The sequence below is a fragment of the Natrix helvetica genome (genome assembly GCF_964273705.1).
Source record: "Natrix helvetica genome assembly, chromosome: Z".
In the NCBI taxonomy this organism is placed as follows: domain Eukaryota; kingdom Metazoa; phylum Chordata; class Lepidosauria; order Squamata; family Natricidae; genus Natrix; species Natrix helvetica.
The window spans coordinates 113,204,354-113,227,504 of NC_138554.1; the positions used below are offsets into that span (position 1 = coordinate 113,204,354).

The window sequence follows — 23,151 nt, forward strand, 5'->3', positions numbered from 1 at the left end:
ATGTTATGACATGACATGAATGACATGTAACTTAAAGCTAATTCAAGTATTAGAGAAAAGAATTAAATTGGAACATATATAAAATGTCTTACTGCAGCTTGTCGGTGAGTATTGGAGAGTATTCCATGAATCTTCACCTTATCTTTTTCCATTTTATCAATGTTTACCCACAAATCTCGGCTGGAAGAATCAAATGGCCCATATATCCTTGAAGTGTAATAATTGTGATCCATGTCTTCCTGGGGGAGAAAAAGGCAAACATAGATTTGATCTTATTTTTGAGTCTTTTTGAAATATTTAGAAACAGATGCAAAGCTGTTATTTCTTTCATCACATAGACAAGCAGAGAATCAAATGTTAGAAAAGAATAACAAAAACCCTACTTGTGATTTTATAAATGTAGTTTTTATACTTTAAAAGTTTGAACTAACTGCAACTACCTATACAGAAAAATGTGGCTTTGGATTTAAAAAATGCAGTAATTGGTAAATCTTAACTGAAATCTGTTTTAATGTAGATAATTTACCTTTCATAAATGCTGTATTTTAAATAACATTTAAATTGTGCATTGCAAACATGTTGGACCATTTCTTGTTATTCAAATATTTGCAGCAAAGTGGGATTGCCATTCCCAGTTTTATCTGCCTGTCCAATAATACTTGGGAAACCAGGATCTCCATTGCTCTCAGGGAGAATGTCACCCCAAAAGACCATGGACTTGTTGGTGACTCTTCTCAACTCTCCCTGCATTCCCTCAGCAATTTAAATGATTGCTACTTATTGGTTTCTAGAAAAGCCATGGGGATTTGTTCACTCCAGCTGGCCCAGCTTTAGAGATATTGCAATTTTCCCCCTCTGACATTTTACTTGTTTAATGTAATTGATATTCCCAGATAAATTAGGGATAATTCCCAGGTACATCAGAAATTTTCATGGACAAGATCATTATTTTACAGTATTTTAAGAACTACAACCAAAGAGTATGTGTCTCATGCATATTTGGGCATATATTTGGACATTCATATGTCAATTAAAAAAGTGTATGCATATATGTGTGTGTATTTGTATATAACTGACTTCTGACTTTCTGCCAGTTTTCCCACTGACTCTTGGTATAGAATGTTAGAAATGTTGGTGATTAGGAAAAGTATGTAATGCATACTTTTGTAATGTCATCAATTGCTCAAATTTCTTTGTCTTGTTTGAAAATTCACCAAAAGTTCAAACAAACAAAAGAAAAGTAACCAGCCAGTATATTACAGAAAAGAAACTTCTTCAATTTGATGCCTGGCTGTAAAAATTATTAAGCTCTATCCATATTATTTTCCATTCCCAAATGTAGTTTGGTAATGAGATTTTTGAAAATTTTATAGGAATCAATTTCAATACAAAATCCAGCTAATATACATTTTGACACAATGTGTCCTCAAAGAAACATTGGCATCTGCTTTTTGAGAAGCAGTTGTTTCACCCTTTAAATATATCATTCTGATGCTATTTGAAGAGTTTTGTGGAAGACAGCGAACTGAATAGGTTTCTCATAATGATCATGGGATTTATCTCCAAATTTCTTTTCTTGCAATCTTTCTTGGAATAATGCCATCACCTTACAGCACTATCTGGTCATAATGCAAAGAACAGGAACTCTGTGCTATGTACAATGCAGGCAATATGGTTTAATTGTAAGATAGATAATAAAAATACAAATATTTTAAGTTCTCTTGGCAACTTGCCAGGATAATCATAATTTGCCTGCCTGCCTGTCTGTCTATCATCTGTCTGTCTATCTACCGTATTTTCCAGAGTATAAGACACATTTCTTTCCCTAAAAGGGGGCGGGGGAATTTGGCACCGAATGTAGCCAAAAATGTGAGCCATGGAGGAGGCAATGGTCTGTGGCAATCCCTGCAGCTTGGAACAGCTGATTGGGGGTATTCCAGGAGACCAGTCCACCCGCCAATCAGCTGCTCATGCTGAATCAGGCTGCAATAATGTGCTGAAGCTGACCTAGCTGTTTGCTATTTGCTGCAAAGAGGTGTCAGAGTGTGCAGTAGCAATCACATTCAGAAAGCATAAACAAATAACTGATTTAGCAGGATTCAAAAACTTCTTTTTATATATAACATAACACATTAAGTAAATATACAATTCGAAAAGCAGATTTTCCAACATGGTAGTTCAGCAGAGGAGAGAAGTTTCATTTTCAGTTTTAGTTTTAGATATCAGCACAGCAAGAAGCTTTAGTACAGAACAAGCGACTCCCAGGCTCTTACTGTCTTCTTCCTTGCTGCTCACATAGCAAATACTGCTTGTTTCCAAACAGCCCCCAACTCTCTCACACACTGACAGGATGCTAGCCAGATGAATACCATGGATGCTGGTAGGCAGAGGCAGAATATTTTTTTCTTATTTTTCTCCCCCAAAACTAAGGTGTGTCTTATACTCCAGTGCGCATTATAGTCTGAAAAATATGGTATCTATCTATCTATCTATCATCTATCTATCTATCTATCTATCTATCTATCATCTATCTATCAATCTATCTATCATCTATCTATCTATCTATCTATCATCTATCTATCATCTATCTATCTATCTATCTATCTATCTATCTATCTATCTATCTATCTATCTATCTATCTATCTATCTATCACCTATCTAATAATCTCTTCTCTCTCTGCAAAAATAAGAGAAGGATTAGGCATAAGAGATACTTTTTCTTCTTTATGGTTGCTCCAGTTTTGACTTTTATACTTCCAGATGATTATTACTAATATTGGAAGTTGAACTCAACCATTCCAGGTATTAGGATGCATAGCATGCTGAATCTGCCAGTGATATAGTTATAATATGAATTTATTCTACATTATTTTTTGAGATAAGACTTTTTCGTTCCTGCCCTTAAGATGAAGAATCTAAAATAGATAATTCCAAAAGAAGCCTATACAATGGATGTAATTACATTTCATGGGAATAGTATGTATTAAAAATAGATAAAACTATTAACAATACAATGAATGTTTCTTTAATTTTTCTTTGAGATAGAGGCAGAATTTTATTTATGGTTTTCTCCAAATCTTGGCATATGATAGTAACCTAAACAATGTTTAATAAAATGTTGGTTTCATTATTAAAATTCTGAGAATTCTTAAAAGGTAACTTGCATTTTGGTGCTAGAAATAAAATATCAAATCAACCACATTAAAGTAAAAGAGATACAGTACAGGTAGTCCTCAAGTTACAAAAGTTTGTTTAGTGACTGTTCAAAGTTACAACAGCCTGAAAAAGTGACTTGTGATAGTTTTAATACCTGTGACTATTGCAGCATCTTCAGGCTGCATTTGAAGCAAGATGTGAAGGATTGTAAAAAGATTATGATAAGGGACCACACTGAGCTCTGCTGTATTTGGCAACTGTTGATTTCAGCATGTGAAACTGGTTTGTTTTCTCTTATTTTCAAAAGTATTCTCCAACATTTTAGGTTTTTTACTACTAGGAGCCATCAATGATTTCTAATAATAATGAAAAATTCAGTGATATATTTCCAAGTTTCCTGTTCTTTCGCAGGCAATGCAAGATATTCCAGAGTATGTAATTATTTAATCCTTAAAGCTGGGAACTGTTCATCCAAGAGTGGTATTAACCATTCAGAACCATTTCCTGAAGAATGCCTTCAGCTACGTTAGCCTCCTGAGTACCAGAGGTCGGTTTCAAATCCCGGCGCCATTGGTTTGGTCGTGCTCGCGTTTGTGTGCAACGCTTCTGCACATGCAAAGAAGTTTCTGCACATGTGCAGAAGCATCCAGGTGGGTGGGCGGAGCCTCCTGCCACTGCCACTACCAGTTCAGCTGACCTGGGCCAAACTGGGAGCAACTCACTGTGCTGAGCACCTATGTTCTTCAGGGAAGTACTGCTCTCTGTTCCATAACCTATAGATTATCATTTGGCAGTGACAAAAAGGTAGCTTTCTTGCAGAAAACCTTCTCTTTTGTAGAATAACATGTCTTCTATATAAGTAATCCCATTCTGATGTGCTTTAGCTGTCCTTTAAAATGTATATGTTAGTCTTCCTGAACCAGTAACACTCTCTAACACCTGTCTTTTCAGGGCCTTTATTCTGTATCTTTCTGGATTATTAGAGACAATTTTTAAAAATAAAATCTAGCTGAGGAAATCAGAAAATTAACAAAGTAAACTAAACTAAAATAAATCTGCCATATAACTTGAAAGCCTGAAATCCGCAGGGAATAATTGCTCAGTTTTAAAATGAGTTTCAGTTCACTAAACATGGAGCCAGTAAATAAGCTATTGGTCTAAAGATAAAACCACTGAAACAACAACTAAAAAACAACTCGATAGAAGTAACCGCGAGAGGGATCTAGGAGTCCTAGTAAACAACCACTTAATTATGAGCCAGCAGTTTGCTGCAGCTGCCCAAAAAGCCAATGCAGTCCTAGGCTGCATTAACAGAGGGATAGAATCAAGATCACATGAAGTGTTAGTACCACTTTATAATGTCTTGGTAAGGCCACACTTGAAATCAAGTTTTGGTTGCTACAATATAAAAAAGATATTGAGAATCTAGAAAGAGTTCAGAGAAGAGCAACACAAATGATTAGGGAACTGGAAGCTAAAGCATATGAAGAAGAGTTGCAAGAATTCATCATGTCTTGTTTAGTGAAAAGAAGGATTAGAGGTCACATGATAGCAGTGTTCCATTATTTGAGGGGCTGCCATAAAGAAGGGAGTCAATTATTTTTCAAATCGCAGGACAAAAGGCAATGGATAGAAACTAATCAAGAAGGGAAGCAACCTAGAACTAAGGAGAAATTTCCAGACAGTGAAATTATTAACTAATAGAACAGCTTGCCTCCCAAACTTGTGGGTGTTCCATCACTCAGGATTTTTTAAAAAAGACATTGGACAGCATCTTGAATTGTATAGGGCAGTGATGGCGAACCATTTTTGGCTCACCTGCCATAACTGGGGGCAGCGCAGGGGGGTTGTGTGCAGGTATGCCGCACCCATAATGCAATGCATAACCCCCAGTGTGCATGCGCGCACTACAGGAGCTCCACCCATTTTTATGCATGCTTTTTTTGCCCTCCCCAGGCTCCAGGGGCTTTATAGGAGCCTGGGGAGGGTGAAAACAGCCTCCCCCACCACCCCTGGAAGCCCTCCAGAGGGTTCAAGGCCCTTTGGGACGCTTCCCTGAAGCCTCCAGAGCAGTCAAAACGACCCTCCGAGCAAACCGGAAGTCCATTCCCGAACTTCTGGTTTGCCCATAGGGCTGGTTTTTTGTGCTGCAGAGGCTTCAGGGAAGCTCATGAAGCTTCCGGAGGGCCTCCAGAGGGGTGGGGGAGGCTCTTTTCCCCCCCGGCTCCCATAAAGGCTCTGGAGCCTGGGAACAGCGAAAAATGGCTTTAAAAAAGGGTGAACACAGCTGGCTAGCACGCACATGCACGCTGGCCAGCTGACAGGGCAGCGCCTCGCGTTCCCTGACAAATGGCTCCGCGTGCCATAGGTTTGCCATTACTGGTATAAGGTCTCCAGCTTGGGTGGAGAGTTGGACTAGAAGACCTCTGAAGTCACTTCCAGCTCTATTATTCGGTTATTCAGTTATTCTTGCTATGATCCTGTGTATCGATCCCATCAAGTAAAAAAAAAAAGTCTGGAATGATGTAGAATCTCCATGGGCAGGAATTGGACTAGAAGACCTTCTGGGTCTCTTCCAATCTTATTATCGTAAAAATTAATCACTACATGGTTAAGAAAGAATCAAAGGCTGACGTAACTTCCATAAGAAAATTGTTGACAATAACCTTAAACAACAATATTCCTGGTTTTGACACTTTACATAATCTGTACTACGCATTTATCACCCAAATGATAGATTCATACAATATATAATAATGTAAAATAAAAGGGTAAAATGTTTCTTGTTCTTAGACTTTCCCCCATTGCCAAATGGTGTTTTAGTATAAAAATTGAGAACTTATATCTGTCCATGTGTGGGCCATCATAGACGGACACACTTGACGTTTGTTGGTGGTAGGAGTTGAATTTCCACATCTGCAGAGCAATAACTTCCTTACTCATGTGGTTTACAACAACAGAATGCATTTAAAAATTCTTAAGAATTAAAACATTTCCAATTAAAAATACCTTAAAAATATAACCCAAGTTAAAATCCAACCAAAACAAAAAAGTCACTAGTATCTAAATGTCTATTGGAATAGCATTGTTTTTACAGCTGTACAAAAAGTCTAAAGCCGGAGAACAATGATATACTTTCCATCTGGAATTTTACTTCTAGGGAATTATGAATAATCTGCAAAATTGTTGTGTATTTCAACTATGTGCAACTAGGAGGCTAACAGTTTAGATTTTTAACTTTTAAACAAGATTTGTGGTTATATTTTATTCATGTATAGTATTAATAAAAAACAAATGTCCTACTTTATCTATGCTCCTGGTTTTAGTTTTTATTATGACTCATATTATGTTACCTTTTGATTTTAATCTGTCTGTTGTTGTTTTTAGAATGTGAAAATTCTGTTTGGCTTCATAAAATTATCCTTTTTTGCAATAAACCTAGGGGCATAAAGAGATTGTTTCTGTCCTTTTCCTACTGTCTTGTTTTGGGACTTAGAGGTCAATCATTAGACTGCAGTGACAACATGTCAATGAAGACTTCGTTTGGTGTAATCCTATCTACTCACACTTACCAACTATTATCTTCAACCATTTCAATCCAGAATGTTTTGCAATATTCCTTCCTCTCCAAAAGGATCTTGGGTTTTCCCTCTCTTATGTCTAAACTGTACTGCAACATTCAAGTACTGATAAATGTAGTGCAAATATAAAATCCAGTGAGTTATTGTGATCTAAACTCCATATCAGTTTGGGAAATATAGATCTGATAGATTTATTATTAGTGAAACTCTATTGTAAAACATCTCTCTGACATAGAATACTTAGAGCAGCTATGTACATTATTAAGATTTTCAGAACAATTCAATGCTGTTGGAAAATGATACTGTATAAGGTGTTAGCCAATTAGAATCCTGGGAAGTGTTCTCTTTGAAGATAGCTAAACTATAAGCAGTCACAACAGAAAGAGACAAACAGCTAAAGGGCAGGGGCAGAAGATTTGGCATCTGCTCTTATGTTGTAGTAAAACCTATAAGCAACTCTGATAGCTTATGATGTCCAAAGCTTCTTATCTGACATGCACAGATGAATGCACAGAGACAATATGAAAACTTAATCTTGGAAAATGTAGAGTTCTATTTTTTTTAAAAAAATCTTAACTTTTTTCACTTGGATTAAATTTCTTATCATTTTGAATCTAATAACCAACTCAAAATAACAGAAGATGGAGATTTCTGAATATTTACATACATGCAACTGAGTTATGGTTATAAGCACTGTCCACACTGCTACTTATTCCATATCAATGTTAGACTTTATAAAAAACAGAACAGCATATCCAGTGGCAGTGTTTACATAACGTAAGTATTTATATGTTTATACCCTGCCTTTATTATCTTAATAAATAACTTAATGTGGTGAATATAATAGCCCTTTTCTTCTATTTTTCCCATAACAACACTCCTGTTAGGTGAGCTGAAGAAATGTTTACTGGCTCAAACTTATCCAGCTGGCTTTTATGCCTAAAATGCTACTTCAACTCACAATCTCCTGGTTTCTAGCTAGATGCCTTAAACACTAGACCAGACTGGTTCACAACTGAATTATTTACAAATCAAGCTTTCCAATTGCACAAAATCTAGCTTTGCCTAGTTTCAACCTAGGTTGGAGTATATTCAATGGCGTAATGATCATAGCCAATTCAATGGACTAGATTTTCCATGCCTTAAATGCTCTTACTTTACATACAAGGAAACAATATACAATATTTTTAACTGATGCTACTAAGGAAAATTATGCAGTACATTGAAGATGAAAATTGGGCAAGTCACAGTGAAAGAAGTCACCTTACTATCTCCCAAGAATGAAATGAGCTATACTGTATTTTTCAGAGTATAAGACGCACCAGAGTATAAGAAGCACCAAGCTTTGAAGAGGCAAATTTAAAAAAAAAACTTTTTGCACTCTGCAAACCTCCCAAAAACGGCCCATTTTTCATGAAAATAGGCCCATTTGTTTTAAAAAAGAGCATGAATAGCTCTTAGGAAGCTTGTAGAGTGTTCCTGGGGAGGTAGGAGGGGGGGAAACGAGCAAAAAAAGGCCCATTTTTTCTCATTTCTGCCCTCCCCCAGCCCCCAGGAGCTCTCTGAAAGCCTCCTACAAGCTATGCACGACCATTTTGGTGAAGGGGCAGGGTTTCAGGAGGCACTGCTGTATTCAGTGTATAAGACATACCCAGATTTTCAGCCTCTTTTTTGAGGAAAAAAGGTACGTCTTATTTCCCCAAAAATATGGTAATTCAAATGTGTCTGGAAAATGTTAGATTGAAGAAATCCATTTCAGATCCATCCAAGTATATAACGTTTAGCATAGCATTCAAATGTTATGATACATTTTTTTCATTATCAGTGAGATTCAAAGCACAATTAAATTGCAGCTAATACAATGATTTAATTTGTGTCATGTAATTAAATCCCAACCAACACCTTCAGGATGAATGCCCAATATTCATGGTTCAAAATGTTACAATCCTTTCATGATCATACAGAGCACTAAAAATTGTCATAAATAATAAGACTTTTAACAAAGAAAAATATTTGAATCAGACAATGAGGAATTTTGACAAAGATTATATCTTCGCAAAATTTTATTTCCACAAATAAATGTGTAGATTAATTACCACGTGTCCCCGAAAATAAGACCAGGTCTTATTTTTTTTGCCTCCAAAAAAGGTATTAGGTCTTATTTTCGGGAATATCTTGTAAAAGATTGGCCGAAGGATGAGGCAGGATGCAGTCTGAGGCAACTAATAGCCAACTTTTATTACAGGCAAACAGCAATGTATTTACAGCAGTGAGTTCAGCACCTTTCCTGCCTGACAGCTATTTGTACGGAGCTGTCAGTTAGGGCAACCAATCAGAGGCTCCTGACAGCCCGCGCTCAGCCAATCAGGTGCAGCTTGGCTGTTGCTGGCTGCCAGGACACAACATATCTTTTTCACTATCTCACCTTGTCCTGCCCAGCAGAAGCCATGTGACTGTCGGCCCAGTTCAGCAGCTGCTTGTGCGTGGCAACCTCTGGCGTCTGTTTCGCTGTCAGAGGCCTTCAGGAAAGGCTTCTGCAGCTGAGAGACAAGCTCCAGATTGATGCACACAGTGCTCTTTCATTGTCAGAGGCCTTTTGCCATCAATCCAGAGCGTGTTCTCAGCTGCACATGCCTTTCTTTCCTGAAGACTTCTGATGGTGAAACTGAGGCCATGGAGCACCAGGCGTATCAATTCAGAGACTTTTTCTCAGCTACACAGGCCTTTCCTGAAGGCTTCTGATGCAAAACAGAGGGGGACTGCACGCATCAATCCAGAGCGCTTTCCTCAAGTACACAAGAAGGCTCTGATGGTGAAATGGAGGTGGTGTGGGACCCGCACAAGTGGCAACAAGTGGCCACAGAAGAAGTGGGCTGAATCAGGCACAGAAATCATCTAGTGACAAATTTCTCAAGATATTCAGGATATATAAAATTACTTTTAGATGGATATTAACATAAGGACACTAAATGCATATATACAGTCTCTTTTGGGTGATTTATTTCCTTTTCAAGGTAATTCATAAATGACCTTGTAGATCTGCATGGCTTAGGAGAGGGTTTTTTTTTTTTGCATAGAAATTTTCAGTTTGTGATATTTCCTCCACAGCTACTAATAGAAAAATTACAAAACTTGGAAACGTTAATAAGAAAATTCTTGTTCATGTAGAAAGCAACACTTTTTAAACTGAAAATATTTACTATCGACTACAACCCATATGTACAAGCTGCAGATAAATTTTTTAAAATTTGATTTGAAAAATTACAGAATCTGGTATTAATATTCCCTTTTCTACTGAATTAGATCAGCTGTCATTGGATTGACCAGCAATTTAGGAAAAAGTTACAATTCTGAGCTCCAATGTACAAATTAGATGCATCTCCTCATTGTTTAGATTTTCCATCATATACATTTCCCACATCTGAAATAGGAAAGGAAAAAAAAGGAAAGAGATAAAATTTCAGTGATTTTTTGAGGAACATTCTCATTCACCATTTAGTTATTAGTATCTATTCAATTTCTTGAGCTGAATTCTATATTCAGCTGCTGCACTGGAGTTTTTCTACTCTTGCTATTTTAAACAAATTTCTAGAGCATAACAGTGAAAAATAAGCACAACTGTGTGAAACTATTTAACCCCTTTTAAGGAAAATATAACACTTCGCTATAGCATATAGGTACTAGGGAAACAAAAGAACTGAAAATAATATTCACTGGCAATCAGATTGGAAATGCTCCAGAAATACCTTATATGGTTCATAGACTTATAGCGTCAAAAGATTTTCAATTTGGCTAGAGCTTGACTTTCTCAGCTGAGTTTATTTTGTATGCATGAAACAATTATGAAAAAAATCATAAGCATCTGATGCTTATAAACAGCAGATTTCAATCTCTGTCCTGCCCCCACGCAATCATGAGAATCTTTGTGATGCACAAATTAAATTAAATACAAGTATTCAAATCAATGATCTATGATAGCACAACATAAAATATATAACATTCTAATTTTATAAAATCAGAAAATCCAAATAGTAATTAAACAAGGTATCCTATCACTCACAATAGGCTCTCCAGAATAACTTTCAGTTTTTGCTAGATAGTCATTACACTGGATATAACATATCTACACACTCGTTAAAATGCCAGGTTTTCAGGTGTAAAAAAATCGGACCATGATAAATAATTTTAAATTTTTTCCATGCTATTGTACATTTTTGTTGGGTTTTTTTTGTCAAAAAGATTTCAGTTTGTTTTTCAATTGACTAGTACAGCTTATATATTATATTAAACATTAAAAAAATATAGTGATTTACCTTGGGCTGATTTTTTGTACATCTCAAAAAACTTGCATTGCAAAAGGGATTTTTTTTTTTTACATTCAATGTATATCCCATCTAATAGCTATTTTGGTCCTGGTTGTAACAGTACATACATTATTTGTGTGTGTGTGTGTGCGTGTGTGTGTGGGTGTGTGTGTGTGTATGCACAAAACACACAGTATTATGATTAAAAAAAAGTAAAGATGGAATCAAATGCAAATTAATATAATGTAAGAAAAAAAACACAGAGAAAGCTAAAAGTGAAGAAATGAAAAAGAATGGAAAAAAATAGAAAAGAAAAAATATACAAGAAAGTAGCTTCTGATCTTTACAGCAATTCAGGGTACAAATTTAAATTGACCTCTTTATGGTTAAAACATAAGTCTTCTTTGTATAATCTATCCTGTTCAATGAACAAAACTATAAAAAGCTTATTTTTTGGTTTTGTGCAAAAAGTCTAAAAGGGATTTCTAGTCAGCAATAAGCATATTTTCTTTTCTTTGATCAAAAAATCGATTGAGCCATCTCAGCCATTTCCATATCTGTTTGATCTTCTACTTTTACATTTTTGTTGAAATCTTTGTATTTCATTTATTAATCTTGAAATATTGAAAATCTCTATCAAATTCTTTCAATTTGTCAATTAATATTTTAATTTTCTTTGAAGGATCTTCCAGAACCAACACCAAGTCATTAGCAAAACCCCTTAACTTTTCTTGTTTAATCTTTACTCCCACAATCCTCTTATCTTGTCTTATATCTGTTTTCTATATTGCAAGAACCAAAATAAGAGAGATAGTGAACATCTCTTTGTGTATCTCATGTGGTTTTATTTACTCTCTATTTGTGCTTTCTGTGAAGTATATATAAAATATTACCTGTTTTATAAAGTTCTCTACAAATTCATGTCTTTTCTCAAACCCTTGAATATGAAACCCCATTCAAATTCCTTTTTTGTATCCAAAAATGCAGCTTATTTTTATTATGTTGCTCCATATTATTCCAAAACGACTAACTCATTTCTAATATTCAACTGTCTTTTACTAAAAGCACATCCTGATCTTCATGAATAAATTGTTTCCAAATTATTTGCTAAATTAATTGCAATTTCTCATCAAGAATAGTTGTGAACTACTTGTTATTATTTGATATCTGCCTATAGTTTCTTATTAAATGTAATATTGTCCTTGTGTTATTGCTATTTTGGTCTCTTTCTAACTCTTTGGCACTTTTTTCCCCTGTAGAATAGAGTTTATTGCACTTTGTAAAGGTTGGAAAAGTTCATCCTAAAAATATTTATAACAAGAATCTGATAATCCATTTGATCCAGGCACTTTTCTAGTTTAATCTTTTTTTTAATAGCTCAAGAAACTTCCCTTATTAGTCTGTCTTTTGAAACTACCTTTGAAGAAAGTCTGGCTTTATATTACCCCCCCCTGAAGGACTCTTGGAGCCTCTCTATTACGTGGTTTTTCTGGATTTGGACTATTTGATTTCCTTTTTTTTCTGAGTGACTTCTTGGCTTGGAACTGTGACAGAGGATTAATTTTCACTTTTGGATTTGCCTGTCTTCTCGGACTCGCTCGGCTGCGCACTTCATAGACGCCATTTCTTTTGCAAAAGATCTTTACTCTTTCTGAACTTAGATAATGGGGCCCAGAAAACCACCTACAGGCAAAACAGCCTCGGCACCAACTTTTACTGTATCCAATCCAACGATTCAACAGACAAAAATTTCATCATTTTTACAAGAAAAGACTGGAGAAAGTTCAAAAGATTTATCTGTTACTCAAATGTTTCAAGCTATTATGCAGGGACAAAATGAGTTGAAAAAGGAGGTAGCAGATTTTAGAGATGAGCTTAAAAGTGTGCAGCAACAAATAACATAAAATAAACAGAGAATTAGTGTGCTAGAGGAGGGCGCGGCTGGGCTGGGGGAGGATCTTAAGGCAGTCCAGAAGGGGAATATAGAATTGGAAAATTTATGGCAAAGATAGAACTTGAAAGAATGTTCTTCTTTCTCAGATTCCAGAACCTACCGGAGACAGAAGATGAAGATCTTAAGGATATTATGAGTACAATTTTAACAGAATATATTAAAAGAGATAAAGAACAGTTGTGGTGGGATATGGTTCTGGTTTATAGGATTAATTCTCCGCCTGGGGAAAGGGGGGAGGGAACAATAACGGAAAGACTCAGGTCACAAAAATAAATATATCTGGAATATCATTTTAATTGTTGATATATTAGAAAGTGGCAAAAGAGCTAATTGAACACATGGTTGATACAATGTATAATAAGATGATGTTTCTGCTTATCTTTTATCTTTTGGTTTTTTTTTCTGTAAAAAGTTGTGAGAATTGGAAAGATTCCTACTTCTAGCACGATGGAGCTGCCAATTTTTTTTTTGTATATCCACCTACCCTTTCCCCCCAAAAATTTTAAATTCCAATAAAATTCTTTCAGAAAAAAAAAGAAACTTCCCTTATTGTTATACGTTTTTTTCATGATCTGTTCTGTTCTATTTGTAATTCTCAGTAAATTTTGGTTCTTTAGATATTCATCTATTTTCTCTAGAGAGATGTTATTTTCTTTATATAAATTGGAATAATATTAATGGAATGCTTTTGTATGGCTGAATTATTCTTTAAGACGTATCTCCTCTCTTGTAATTTCAAATTCATTTTCTTTTCTTTCTCTTTTCATAATTTAGATGCAAGTTACTTTCCTGGCTTATTTCCAAACTCGGGTTGTTTTTGCTTTACTTAATTGATTTTTATTCTACCATATTTTTCAGAGTGTAAGACGCACCGGAATATAATATGCACCAAGATTTTGAAGAGGCAAATTTTAAAAAAAGTTTTTGCACTCTGCAGACCTCCCCAAAACAATCTGTTTTTTTGTGAAAACGGGCCCAGTTTTTGTAAAAAAAAAAAAAAAGAGGCATGCATAGCCTTGAGGGGCTTATAGAATGCTCCTGGAGGTTGGGAGGAAATTGAGCAAAAAGTGGCCTGTTTTTCGCTCATTTCTGCCTTCCCCAGGTGCACTCTGAAAACCTCCTAAAAACTATGCACAGCATTTTGGTAAAGGGGGCGGATTTCAGGAAGCAAAAAATGCTGTATTCAGTGTATAAGACACATCCAGATTTTCAGCCTCTTTTTTGAGGGAAAAAAGTGCGTCTTACACTCCAAAAATACGGTAATTTCCCTTATTGATAACAAAGATAATTAACATTGTAAAGCTCAATTTCTTGATAAATATGACTCTGGAAATTCTTTAATTTTTTTTCCTGTTTATTTCTTGTAAAATGACTTGCATTTTCTCCTTAATCTTCTTTTTAAGTTCACTGCATTGTATAAAATAACATATAACTGTATTTGCATCCCAAAGAATTGTTAAATCAGTACCTTTCCTTAAAGTATCTTAAAATATATATTTAAAATATGTTAATTTCTTTTTACAATTTTGCTTCTTTCTGTAGTAACATTTCATTTAGTCTCTCTTGATTGTTAATACATGTTATTAAAAAAATTACAAAAAATATAAAAACTAGCACAAATTAAAAATATTAAAAGGTTACAAAGAAAGAAAAAATAAAGAAAAACTGCAGAAAAAGAATAGAAAGAAGTTTCCAATTCCTTCTGTAGTGAGTATAAGTATGGTATATTTACAAAATTAACTCTTACTCCATAATTGCAAACGAATGAAGCTTGCTTTTTTCTAATAATCAAAACCACAAATTATTAGTGCATTTTATTCTGTTTCACGGAGAAAGGCTGTTCCCAATCATCCATAAAAATAGTTATTGTTTTTTCTCTAATCAAATAAGTTAATTTAGCTTTCTCTGTAAATTCCATTATCTTCACCAGCCATTCTTCCATTGTGGCAGTATTGAATTTATCTACCTTTCTAAAAATTTTGGCTTTCTTGTATATACATCAAACATGATAAAATGTTTTCGTTTACTCTTCATCTAAAATAATTTTATTTTATTGTATAAATCAAATTCATAGGGTTATGATCACAAACCCCATCATGATGGTTTTTAGCAAGGTTTTACAAAATTGGTTGTCCTGAACCTGGGTCAGTGGTTCATCTAATGAAGATTCTCAATCATCCAGGTCATGGTTTCCCAAAGGTGCTTTTTCAAAAGGCAACTGGACTTTCTTGGTTTTTTCTTACAAGTGTTTTGGTTCTCATTCAAGAAGCTTCTTCAGTTCTGGCTAAATGGTGGAGAATGGAAGGATTTATATTCCGCAACAGTTATCTGGTTGTTAGCATTCTGAAGGTCATCCATTAGGCTCCCTGAGCCTCAATGACTATCATAGATCTAACAACTGATCTTCAGAGTGGTAATGACCAGATAACTACTAAGGAATAGAAATCCCTCCTTTTGCCACCATTTAGCCAGAATTGAAGAAGCTTCTTGAATGAGAAGTGAAACGTTTTCAAGGGGAAAAAATCAAGTAAGTCCAGTCATCTCTTGAAAAAGCGTCTTTGGTTCACTGAAAGTGATAAGGCCCTGTTTCTTGGGTTTACTATCAGTTGATTAACTATTTGCTGCTGGATGTTTTATTCTTTTAAGTATTTTTATTGTTGTAATTGTTTTTATATTGCAAGTCACCTAGAGTCACTGATTGAAATGAGTGGCTATTGAAATGAATAAATGAATGAACAAAAAAATGTCTTTGGTAATTTCCATTAGAAACATTCAGTGCATTATCAAAGCGTTCCTAAAAGGTTCACGATAATCATGATTTTACTCTGTGGAAGAAGACACAGCATATTACTTTACTATGGATAAAATGCAGGCAAAAATAATCTGCCCAATGAGCAGGCTACTAATTGGTCTTTATATAGATTCAAAAAGCAAGGTTGAATAGGAACGGTCCTTGTTACATGTCAGCTGTGCCATCAATTGTGTTCTTTTTACAGGTAAATAATAATTGTGCACACAATTCTGATGTTCTACGTCTTTGGGAGACTGAACATAAAAGCACAGACAATAATTAAAGTGCCTAGTCATACTTCTTAAAGAGGAAAGCAGAGCTAATCCTGGCTTCTTAGATTAAGCCTTAATTAAGATAAATACTGCATTGCTTACTGTACTAGCATAAAAAGAAGCTTCTGTTAAATGAGATTTGGTTATTAACACCACACAAATACAAGGCCAATTCCCTGTTGCATTCCAGACAGGATTTAAGATCTCAGAAAAACTGTTTAGTTTTTTTTAAAATTGACCTGAGTATACAATAAGGGCTTACACATAAGATACTATTTTATAAATATGAAGGTGCTTTAATGGTCTGCAAATAATCAGAGGTTAATTATTGAAATAATTTGTTGAGTTATTCTATGTTTTCAACATATCTATAGAAGTGCCAGACTTTGGGAACTAGAGGTTCTATAAATGAATGTAAGGAGCAAACAGCTAGAGTCTCACATGACCCTGGGTAAAACAGAAGCCTGCCACTAATCTCTGAAGCAGGCTGAAAAGCTGTACAGAAATCCTGATTGTTAATAGCTCTTTCCCTTGATTAACAGGCTAACATGGGGAAATCTGCCTTCGCAATGCATGAATTGCTTGAATAGCTAATATGGTGTGCCACAGACTTATCAGGACACACAAAAGAAATGGTGAATGACTCAATTCAAAGAAGCAGTAGTTGATGCACAGTTGATAAAGTAAGGACTACTTATTTAGATAAAATGCTAGTTTCTTAACTTTCAGAATAAAACCCTCCCCCTTATAATTAGTCTGCTTAATTTAAGTTAAATGACCGTTGTCTTACCTGAACGGTCGTTCTCATGGCGCTGCGGAGAGTACAAGGATGGGTTAACACAGCCTGTTTGCCCATGGACTGAGTAGATTTTTTCCCCTCTGGCCACGCCTCCTTTGCCTCTTCTGGCTCAGTTTTAAAAACGAGGTCTTGTCCGACGAAGACGTCCTCAGCTCACACCTGTGTAAAGATACAATCTCGGAGCTAAACAATCACCCTGGGTGGGTCTTGTACTCTCCGCAGCGCCATGAGAACGACCGTTCAGGTAAGACAACGGTCATTCTCCATAGCGCTGCTTGGAGAGTCCAAGGATGGGACATGCCCAAGCTATTGTGTCCCAGGGCGGGAAGAAGTGACATTGTCCGGAGCCTCAATAACCTTCTGTAATACTCTACGGCCAAAGGAGGCTTCGGCAGAGGCAAAGGAATCGATCTTGTAGTTTCTAATGAAAGCCGTGGGAGACGCCCACGTGGCCGCTCTGCAAATGTCCAGAATAGATGCTTGAGTCGCCCAGGCCGCAGTCATGGCCGCACTTCTGGTGGAATGTGCCGTTACACGAGGTGGAACCGGCTTGCCCTGAATGTCATATGTCATCTTAATGCAAGCTCGCAGCCACCGACCTATGGTTGAAGATGACACCTTGCGACCCAGCGAGCCTGGTTGAAAAGACACAAAGAAGGCCTCGGAGTGCCTGATGTCCTTAGTTCGTTTCAGGTAAATGCGGACTGCCCTTCGCACGTCCAATTTGTGCCACCTGCGCTCCTTGGAGTGTTGAGGGCTGGGACAGAAATTCGGGAGGATAACCTCCTGAGACCTGTGAAAATGAGAATTCACCTTCGGCATGAAGGCGGGGTCTAACCGTAGGATGACCCTGTCTGGGTGGATGATGCACAGCTCTTCCTTGGCCGAGAAGGCCGCAATCTCAGATACCCTTCTGGCTGAAGTAATGGCTATAAGGAAGGCAGTCTTAAGAGTCAGATGTCGAAGAGATACCTTCCTCAAAGGTTCGAAGGGAGCCGCTGTCAATGCCTGCAGGACAAAGGGTAGGTTCCAGGTCGGGTACCTGTGCACCACCTGGGGTCGAATGTTGTAGGCCCCCTTCAAGAAGCTCTTGACCTGAGGATGGTGACTCAGGGATTGAAGTTGGTGTCTGGCTAAGATGGTGGATAATGCAGCAACCTGGCGCCTGAGAGTGGCTGGTGCCAGTCCTTTGTCCAAGCCCTCTTGTAGGAAGTCCAATAACTGAGGGATGGACGCTTCCACACTGTCAATGTCCCGTTTGCTGCACCAGGAAGAAAAGGCAGCCCAAGTCGCGTCATAAATGCGAGTAGTGGCTGGACGTCTGGAAGCTTGGATGGTTTTAATGACGTTGTCTGAGAGGCTCTGGTCCTTCAGAAGCTGCCCCTCAAGTGCCAGACGGCTAACTGCAACCATTGGGGTTCTGGATGGTTGATGGCCCCCTGACGCAAGGATACCTGGTCTGGAGGAATTTTCCACGGTTGTTCCACAGACAGATCGACCAGGTCCGCGAACCAGGATCTCCTGGGCCAATGTGGAGCCACCAGAATGAGCTCCGCCCCCTCCTTCAGCAGCTTGTAGATCACCTGCGGGATCAGAGGGAGGGGCGGAAACGCGTAAAGAAGACCTGGAGGCCAGCTGGACCTCAGGGCATCCGTCCCCTCCGCTTGTGCTGACTTGTAGCGGGAGAAGAACCGCTGGAGCTGTGTGTTTGCCGCCGAGGCAAACAGGTCGACCTGTGGGAGACCAAACCTCCTTACCACCTGTGCGAACAGGTCCGGATGAAGTTGCCACTCCGAGTTGTCGATGGTCTGACGGCTCAACCAATCCGCACTTACGTTGCTGGTTCCGGAGATGTGATCCGCCCTCAGCGACGCTAAGTGGATCTCTGCCCATCGTCCTATGGCCTCCGCCTCTGACATGAGTCTTTTGGAGTGTGTCCCTCCTTGTCGGTTCACGTGAGCCTTTGTGGCCACATTGTCGGTCAGTAGCAGAACGTGGTGCCCCTTCAGCTGTTCTGCAAATCTCCTCAGCGCAAGCCGGGCTGCCCTGAGTTCTAGCCAATTGATGCTCTGGGCTGCCTCCGCGCTGGACCACCTGCCTTGCGCCAGCTGACCTTGGCAATGCGCCCCCCAACCATAGAGACTGGCGTCGGTCGTTACCACGATCCTGTCAGGTTCTCTGAATAGGCAACCCTTCTCCACTGCTCGAGACTGCCACCAACTCAGAGACCGAGTCACTCTTGGTGGGATGCGAACTTTCCTGGTGGAGTTGCTGATCTTTGCTCTTTGCATTGGAAGCAAGAACCATTGCAGTTCCCTTGCATGAAGACGTGCCCAGGGAACTATGTTGAGGCAAGAAATCATGATCCCTAACAGTTGGGATAGCTGCACTACCTGCCAGGACCTGTTCCTGCGACGCAACCGGATTCTGCTCCTGAGGTTGCGGATTCTTTCCGGAGACAGGGACACCTGGCAAGATACTGAGTCTATTATGGCGCCCAGGTGTTGTATGCGTGTGGCAGGAGTCAGGTTGCTTTTTTCCATGTTTACGGAAAAACCGTGGTCCTGTAAGGTGTGAACTGTGACGTTTACATCTCTCACCGCTTGCTGATGAGTCCTTGAGTGGATGATGATGTCGTCCAGATAGCACTCCAGGCGGACTGGAAGCTTGCGCAGGTGGGCCGCCACAGCTGCAAGAAGCTTCGTGAACGTTCTGGGTGCAGAAGAAAGTCCGAACGGAAGCGCCCTGTATTGGAAGTGCTTTCCGTTGTAACACAAGCGCAGGAACTTCCTGTGTGCGGGATGGATGGGCACATGCAGATACGCCTCCTTGAGATCGATGGAGGTGAGCAGATCCCCTTGTCGCATGCAGCTTAGGATCGACTGAAGATACTGCATTTTGAAGCGCTTGTAGGCCAGATGTCTGTTCAGGCGCTTCAGATCTAAAATGGCCCTCCACCCCCCTGAATTCTTGGGGACCAGGAAGAGAATGGAATAGAACCCCCTCCCTTCCTGTTCTGGAGGAACTGCCTCTATTGCGTTGATCTGCAGAAGATGATCTATCTCTGCCTGCATGAGAGCCCTCTTTACAGGGTTCTTGGATAGTGGGCAGCAAACAAAGGTCCGCGGAGGAGAGGATAGAAACTCCAAGGTTAGACCCCTCCTGATGGTATTTAAGACCCACTTGTCCGAGGTTGTTTCCTCCCAACGATCTGCATAGAATTGCAGGCGGCCCCCGATGGGAGGAGACCCCAGACGGTCACTTCCCACATCTAAACTGACGGTTGTGGGATCCCCCACGAAAGGGCTTCCGAAAGGACCCCTGATTGGATTGTCTGCCCCTGGAAGAAAAGTTGTTTCGTTCCTGGGACCTGTCAGAGGACTGGTTAAACTGTCTTTGGGAGGAATAGGAAGAGGAGGAGGCCTGGGCACCTTCCTGTGCCCGAAAGGCCTGTTTCCTGAACGAGCCCTGACCTTTCCTGTCATGCTTCCTGAAGGTGGAAGGCAGGACCTTCCTCTTATCCTTTGTCTCAATTAGGAATTTCTCTAGGGAATCCCCAAAGAGGTTCTCTCCCTTGAATGGAGCTGAAGCCAGCTTCCACTTTGCCTTCATGTCCGCCTGCCAGTGCCGAAGCCAAAGCAGGCGGCGAGAAGTGATGTTGGACGCTAGTGCCCTGGAGGCGAATTTCGCTGCATGCAGGGATGCATCAGAGGCATATTCCACAGCCGTAATGATCTTGTTAAGATCATGTCGCCAACGAGATGCTTCAGATGGGGGCTGAGATCTGAGTTGGCGCAGCCATAATAGGGATGCCCTCGTAAAGAACGAGGCAGAAGTGGAGGTTTTGATCGCCCAGGCAGCCGCCTGGTGCGTTTTGAGACAAGCCTTTTCTGCCCTCTTATCCTCTGCCTTTAACCCTTCTAATAACTCGGCCGGGAGATTAGAATTAGAGGTCAGAGAGACCACAGGGGCATCCACTTCTGGAGGTTTCAATACATCCTCCAGCCTAGGTTCTAAGGGATACAGTGATTTGTCTGCGCCACTGGGGTTGGCCAGGGTACCTGGCTGTGTCCATTGGCGCTGGATAACTTCCATGAACATGTCAGGGACTGGTATCAGTTCTGGGTCAGGGGTTGTTTCGCTGAACAGCCCTGCCATGAGGTCCTGGGAAGTAGAAGGGACTTCCTTGTCCTTAGGTTTGGCACCAAGCTCAGTAGAGGCTCTGGCCTTGTGTAAGATGGACTTGAACAAGGATGGCTTAAAGAGACCAGTGAAGGAGGGCTTGTCTGGAGGCATATCCTCATCCTCCGAGAGAGCAAATTCCTCAGCAGTCCCCTCCTCCCACGTGGACACCTCTGTGGTGATAGAAGTGCCCGGGGAATCGAGTACTCTGGTCCTCTTTTCCCGCAGGGGGCGAACAGGCCTAGAGGTCTTGCCACCCCTGCCTTCCTGTAGCCTCATGGCTTCTACCACACCCTGGGAAATAGCCTGCATGATGAGATCCCTCATTTCTGCTGACATAGCTGGGCCCTTGTCCTCTACAGGCCTGGATTGATCATAGGCCTGTCCCCTGGCACCCCTAGGAGGATCTCTCTGATCCTCTGCATGAAAACAGCATTGAAAGGAGGGGATATCCTCCCTGACTGAAGAGCTAGGAGAACCTGGGTAACCCAGAGAGGCTGCAGGGGATCCTGACATGGAATCCCTATCACAGAAGGATGGAGATCTATCCCCCATTTCCTCCCCCTGCTCTATCTCCCTCTGAATGGGTGGGGAAGGAACTGGCCCAGCCTCACTTGGTAAGGGTGCAGAGGGAACCTGGGGCCTAGCAGACTTGTCCTTAAGGGAGTCCTGCCCCTTGTCCCCTTGAATTTTGGGGGCCTTGCTCCCAGCTGAAGAGTGGGAAGCTTTCCCCCCAGCGCCCTTGTTTCCCTTTCTCCCCTGGCCTGAGGGATCTGGCCTACTGCGCTTTGCAGATGGCCCTGCCAGCTCCTCCCTTCGCTCCAAACCTTCATCAGCCATCCTTGGTTGATCTTGAGTCGAAGAGGTCGCTGCTGAGGGAAGGGCAGTGGACGCTGGCCCGACGGCTCCAGAAGCGTCTGCAGACTCAGATGGGAGGCTGGATCAGGCACCAGGACACTCCTTGCCACTTCCCCTTAGTTGGCTGGGGAACTTCAGGCTTGCTGGAGACCCAGGCAAGCCCTCGCAATCCTCTGCGGCTGTCTGTTGAGGCGGAGAGGTTCTGCTGCTTGCTGCTGCTTTCGGGAAGGTAAAAAAAGTCTCAAAAAAATGGCCGCCGGTTCTTCTGCGCACCAAAAGCCTCACTTAAGGGCCAGGCGCTTCCCATTGGCTGCAGCCGAAAAGCGCGCCAAAGCAGCGTTTTTCAAAATGGCTGTCGCTCTCCCGATCGGCAAAAGACGCCGTTTGGAGAAGCAAGGGCTTTTTTAAAAGCCTCTCCTCCAAAACGACCAGGGAAACACGGGGATTGCCGTCCTTCCCTGCGCTCGCCAGCAGACGCCGGACGAGCGGCCTCGCTTGTTCCCCCAGCTGCAACTAAGCAGCTGTGGAACCGATCGCTGCCTCAGCCTTACTTAGGTAAATCCTCTTCTTGGTAAAAATAGAAAAAAGGAAAATAACAAGTCAAAATAATAAAACCTGGGGAAAAATCCTAATAACAACTAAATATCAACACATAAAATACTCTAAAATTACTATTGGAGAACCCAGCCTATTTGCTCAAAGCTGAGTGTTCCCCAAAACTCGTCCTATCGGGCGGACTGAGTTTTTAAAACTGAGCCAGAAGAGGCAAAGGAGGCGTGGCCAGAGGGGAAAAAATCTACTCAGTCCATGGGCAAACAGGCTGTGTTAACCCATCCTTGGACTCTCCAAGCAGCGCTATGGAGAATAGCTGGATATATTTCCCATAGCAAAGAGATGTAAATATGACCAAACATGTTTTTATTCAATTCTGAATATCTGCATTGAGCAAATGGAGATGATTCTTTTTTAAATTAAAGTTTTAAATCTCACTGATGGGTTAGAAAATAATTTGGGGTGGGAGAAGATATTTTATCTACTTTACAACATCACATACAAGTTGGGAAGATCACTATAGAGTATAAAAGTTAAGCATTAGAATCCAGACCAGAGTAATTACAATAGAGTAGCACAGATTATGCACTTAAAATTATGCATTACGAAGTCCAATTGATTTTCAATTGTTTCACTTGTAGACATTGCATTTAGCTCCTAAGACGGATATTATAATTACTGAGTAGAAATGTAAATCAAAG

At 39.9% G+C, this 23,151-nt stretch overlaps 1 protein-coding gene across 1 annotated transcript in view; it reads right to left on the bottom strand.

Annotated features, from left to right (window-relative positions):
- Positions 1-23,151, bottom strand: part of PLXDC2 (plexin domain containing 2) — a 289,186-nt gene that overhangs the window by 107,109 nt on the left and 158,926 nt on the right. The window contains exon 3 of the mRNA XM_081970903.1: positions 93-239. Within this exon, the coding sequence (XP_081827029.1) occupies positions 93-239 (147 nt within the window). The remainder of the gene's footprint in view (positions 1-92; positions 240-23,151) is intronic.